Genomic DNA, 5,976 nt, shown 5'->3' on the forward strand with positions numbered 1-5,976 from the left:
CTGAATTCAGGGAACCAGGTGATACGAACATCCCCTACTCTTCCATCATCTTCCTGGCAGAATAATTCCACTATTTTAATATCTACATGTGAACCTTTGATTTTTTTCACAGTTGGAAGAGAGATCTCCCACCATGTTAGGTGTGACCCAGCTAACTGTACTCCGAGTCTGACCCTGAGTCATGTACCACCAGAATATTTAAATTCCAATTAATTTACTGAAGCATTATTACATGTGATAAACTGTACATATTTAAAGTGTACATATGGACCACATCTTCTTAATCTGGTCCATATATACAATGGAATATTACTCAGCCATCAGAAAGAATGATTACACATTTGCAGCAACATCAACGGGACTGGGGGAGATTACGCTAAGTGAAATAAGTCAAGCAGAGAAAGACAATAATCATATGGTTTCACTCATTTATGGAACATAAGAAATAGCAGGGAGATCGGTAGGAGAAGGAAAGGAAGAATGAAGGTGGGGGTAAACAGAAAGCGGAATGAACCATGAGAGACTATGGACTCTGGGAAACAAACTGAGGACTTCAGAGGGGAGGGGGGTGGGGGACTGGGATAGGCCGGTGATGGGTATTAAGGAGGGCACATATTGCATGGTGCACTGGGTGTTATACGCAAATAATGAATCATGGAACATTGCATCAAGAACTGGGGATGTACTGTATGGTGACTAATATAACAAAATAAAAATTATTTTAAAAAAAGGAAAAAATAAATTGTAACTGGAGCTTTCCATAAATAAATAAATAAATAAATAAATAAATAAAGTGTACGATGTTAGGAATGAGTCATTGAAAACTCACCAGGAAACTCTACATGGTTCTATACCGTAGAAGCCCAGAAGGCCCACGGTAAGTTCTAACTGCTCTGTTATGCAATTATTTGGGTGTAATCCCCTCAACATCTCATTTTCTTCTGAAGACAATGTGGAATCATAAACATAACATCAAGGGATGTTGCAAGGAATGATGAAATGTGTAGAAATATCTTGTTGGATCCAAAGAATTCTCAAGACTAAAGGTTGGGTGTGTGTAAATGTATGTATATTTTTGTACATATTTATTTCAAGAAAACACACTCTCACATACATGGATGTAAATGCACAAGGCTTGTAACCCTCATTAAAATTCATTATAACCTATCGTGTTGAAAGAAAGCTTTAGAGAAACTCGGAGGGTAAAGAAATGAAAAGAATGAGCACTTGCTTTCACGTGGAATGCTAGGAATGTAGAAATTTAGACAAAAAAATTTAGAGAACAGCTGGCCTTAATTTTCACAAGTGCACCTTGAAAAATGTCCCTTTTATGGCTTCCCCCTGAAAAATACACGTAGAGCCCCCATTATGTCTTTGTTCCTCAGACTGTAGATAAAGGGGTTCAGCATGGGTGTGACCACCGTGTACATCACTGAGGCCACTGCACTTGAGTGGGAACTCTGGGTAGCAGCAGAGCTAAGGTACACTACTAGGCCTGTACAATAAAATAAGGAGACAATGGAGAGGTGAGATACACAGGTGGAAAATGCTTTGTACTTCCCTTCAGCTGATGAGATCCCACGTATGGTGGAAACTATCTTAAAATAAGAGTAAAGGATCCAAGCCAGGGGAGAACCAACAAGCAGCACAGTTGCAAAATACATCACCACGTCATTAAGAAAGGTGTCAGAACAGGCAAGTTGTATTCACAGAAAAAATGGGGGATGTGGAACAGTGTACAGAAGGACAGCCGCAACACCATTAAGTTTTCTAACAAGGAATGCAGGGCACTCAGGATCCAGGACATGAGAACCAGCAGTCTACAGAACTGGGAGTTCATGATGACCGTGTAGTGCAGGGGGTGACAGATGGCTACAAAGCGGTCATAAGCCATCACAGTCAGGAGGAAGTTGTCCAAACCTATAAAAAGTGTGAAAAAGTATATCTGCATGATGCAGCTGTTGTAAGTTATGACTTTTCTCTGTGTCTGGATGTTCACCAGCATCTTGGGGATGGTGGTGGATGTGAAACAGATGTCTACAAAGGACAGGTTGGCCAGGAAGAAGTACATGGGGGTGTGGAGCTGGGAGTCAGAGCTGACGGCCAGGATGATGAGCAGATTCCCAAATATGGTGACCAGGTACATGGACAGGAACAGCCCAAAGAGGAAGGGCTGCAATTCTGGTTCCTCAGTAAATCCCAGAAGAAGAAATTCTGAAATTTGTGTATCATTCTCTAGTTCCATGTCATCGATGTGACTACCAAAATAAGAGAGAAAGTGCATGACACAATTACGCACTACTAACCTGGCAGATATATTATCGCTTATATTCTGCACTCAAGAAATTAATGTTTATATTTGTGTATGGAATGTGATAAACACACTATAAATTTGGAATGGAAGGAACCTATCTCAAATAAAGCCTTTTATGAAAAACCCACAACAACCATGATACTCGATGGGATATAGTGAACTTTTTTCCTGTATGATCAGGAACAAGGCAAGTATGCCTGTTTTCCTGACTTGTACTCAACATATCACTGGAAGTTCTAACCAGAGCAATTAAAGAAAGAAAAATAAATAAAAAGCATCCAAACTGGAAAAGAATAAATAAATTTATCTATGCAGTTGGTGTGATCCTCTATTTAGAAAATCCTAAAGATGCCACAACAATAATGGAACTAATAAATTAATTCAGCAAAATAACTGTATAGTAAACCATCTTCAAAAAATCAGTTGCATATCTACCTACAAACAGTGAACCATCTGAGAAGTAAATAAAATAATTCCATCTACATGACGTTCAATAGAATAACAATATCACATCACACCATTCAGAACGGCTAGTATAAAATGACAAGAAATACAAGTGTTGGTGAGGATATGGAGTAGAGGGAACACTCGTGCACTGTTGGTGAGAATGCCAGCTCGTGCAGCTACTGTGGAAAACAGTGTGGAGGTACCTTAAAAAAATAAAAATAGAAATACCACATGATCAAGTAATTCTGGTACTGGGTGTTTACCCAATGAAGACAAAAGCACTAATTCAAAAATATATGTGCACCCCATATGTATTGCAGCATTGCTTACAATAGCCAAGATATGGAAGCAGCCCAAGTGTCCACCAATAGATGAATGGATGAAGAAGATGTGGTGTATAGGTATAGATATAGATATAGATATGGATAGATTACATACAGATATAGATATATGCAATAGAATATTGCTCAGCCATGAAAAAGAATGAGTGCTTGCTATTTGCAACAACATGGGTGGATCTAGAAGGGGCTATACTAAGTGAAATAATCAAACAAAGACAAATACAATATGATCTCACTTGTATGTGTAATCTGAAAAACAGAACAAATGAACAGACAGACACTTAAATACTCAGAACAAACTGGTAGTTGCCAGAAGTTGGGGTCAGGTAGATAAAGGGTATAAACAGTACAAATGAGATCTTGGCATGTGCAACAACATGGATGACTCTTAAATATTGAGAACAAACTGCTGGTTATCAGAAGGGAGTTGGGTGGGGGATGGGTGACATAGGTGAAGGGGATTAAGAGTACACTTATCATGGTAAGCACTGAGTAATGTGTACAATTGTGGAATCACTATATTGTAGTCCCCAAAACCTATATAACACTGCATGTCAATTATATTGAAATTAAAAATAAACTGTAAATAATAAAAAAAATTCAGTCTTTAAGATTACCAAAAAATCCACAAAATTAAAAAAATAAAATCTACAGACAAAACCATCTTAATTAAGGCAAGAAACTGAAAAATAAGTTATTATAATATACTATAGTTATACATTAACTAATAGCATTTAAAACATTTTTGTAGGCAAAATATCTCCATACAATTCAATAGAAAAAGAGGAATCTGTAAAAATCACTTGAAATGCTGACACCTGTATAAAATGGGCATATAATATATGGGCCTATAATCATAAAGTGCAAATCAAAATGGTGACCAAATATATGGATGTTGTTCAAACTCACTAATAGTTCACAAAAACAACAGGAAATCCCTTCCACACCCATCAGCCTGTCAAACAACTTAATGAGCTGTCACATCAATTGGGATTGGAACTTTTAAACAGGTAGCAAAGTGGTATTCTTTAGTTTTCACAGTATAAATGTGACATGCTATAACATTTAGGGGAAATAATCTGAAAACAGGTGTAAGTATTAGAGATATAGATATGCATTGTTTACCTCGGGGTTTCTCATCTCAGCACTACTGACATTGTGGCCCAGATCATTCTCTGCGCTGGGGTTTGTCCTGGGCATTGTCGGATGTTTAGAGCGTCTCTGGCCTCTAGTGACACCTCCCCAGTCTGACAGCCTAAAATGTCTCTGGACATTGCTCAAAATCCCCTGGAGGACAAAATTGACCCAAGTGGAGAACCAGCATTTTAACTCAATTTCAAAGTATTTTTTGTATAATACGTATAATAGCAATTTAATGAGAAAGCATATGAAAAACCCTCAAAAGTGTAAATGACTCAGCCACACCCTGAAATATTATGCAATCACTGAAATAATGAATTAGCATTATACCGGTTGATGGAGGCAAGTCTGTAAGGCGCTACTGAGGGAGACAAGCTATCAAAAAACAGACTGTGCCAGAGCCCAAAGACTATTTACAACGGGTATAAGATTCTATACATGAATTGGTATAAAAGTGTATGAATATTTGTGTGTGCGTAATATAGAAACATAAGTTGTAAAAGAAGCTAAGAGCTTATAGAACAAAGGCTAGCAGTGAGAATGAGAATAGGTTAGGCATGGAGCTGTTTCAGACAACTCTATGAAACACAATGACGATCTAAAGCTAACTTTATAGAGAGGATTAAATAGTACTAAGGAAGGCACATGACGTGATAAGCACTGCGTGTTATACGTAACTAATGTATCGTTGAACACTACATCAAAAACTCAAGATGTACTACTATACGTTGGTCAATTCAACATAATAGAAAATAACAAAAAAATTAACAGTAAAAAAACAGCATTGATGAAATGACATCTACGTGGGTCACTGATGGTGACTGAAGAATCAAAGCACTAAAGACTTGGAAAGAGGGGTGTCTGGCTGCTTCAGTGAGCAGACCATTCAGCTCTTGATCTTGGGGTTGTGAGTTTGAGTTTGAGTTGGTATAGAGGTTACTTTAAAAAAACATACAAACTTGAAAATAAAAGAATATAACAAAAAGTATTTAAAAATGGGTAGGAAGCATTATCTAAAGATATAATTTCATCTTATGTAAATATACATTAATTCATATTACTTTAGGAAGAAAATGTGAATGTTAGTCAAATGATAAAGAAGTGTAACTTCCAAATCATGGCTGTGGGTGATGTGACTTTGAGAAATAGATCAAATTGCAAAAACCCAAAAGGTTTAATAGAATAACAGAACTGTGAAGGCACGTTGGAAATATGTATAAAAGGTCATTTATTACCTCAAATGTTGCAGAAGAAAGTTCTACACTTAAGCAAGAGGAGGGAGGAAAATATAACCAAATGATAGGTTTGAGCACACAAAATATAATAACTTTCCTAGTACTCTCGAATACATCTACACATACATAAAGGAACTGAACATCAAACAGTAAAATGGCTGGGAAAACTCCAATTCTTACATCTGAAACAAATGCGATCAACAAGAATATAAACACTCCGAATCTACCAAACAAAATCACAGAACCGGCACAGACAATTTGCAATAGAAAAAGCAAATGTCTAAGAAACCCACAAGTATACTCATCCTCACCAGTAAGGAAATAATTGCAATGTAAAGCTTTTTTAATATATCCCCTTTCACCTATTACATTAAAAAAATGACTGGGAGATATCCAGCTAAATTCAGGGGATCGGTTGAGAGTCTATGTATCCCAGGATACAAACGGAGGGTTTCAGAGGGAAGGGGGGAGGGAGGAGGGGGAGGAGGTAAGAGGGTAA

General features: G+C 37.2%; 1 protein-coding gene across 1 annotated transcript; it reads right to left on the reverse strand.

Moving 5' to 3' along the window:
* Nucleotides 1–1,328: 1,328 nt before the first annotated feature.
* LOC100479293 (olfactory receptor-like protein OLF4) lies at nucleotides 1,329–2,245 on the reverse strand. The gene is given in 2 exon segments (XM_002931105.4): nucleotides 1,329–1,705; nucleotides 1,708–2,245. Coding segments are annotated over 2 exon segments (915 nt in total).
* Nucleotides 2,246–5,976: the final 3,731 nt, after the last annotated feature.

This window comes from Ailuropoda melanoleuca, unplaced genomic scaffold (assembly GCF_002007445.2).
Source record: "Ailuropoda melanoleuca isolate Jingjing unplaced genomic scaffold, ASM200744v2 unplaced-scaffold7998, whole genome shotgun sequence".
Classification (NCBI taxonomy): Eukaryota; Metazoa; Chordata; class Mammalia; order Carnivora; family Ursidae; genus Ailuropoda; species Ailuropoda melanoleuca.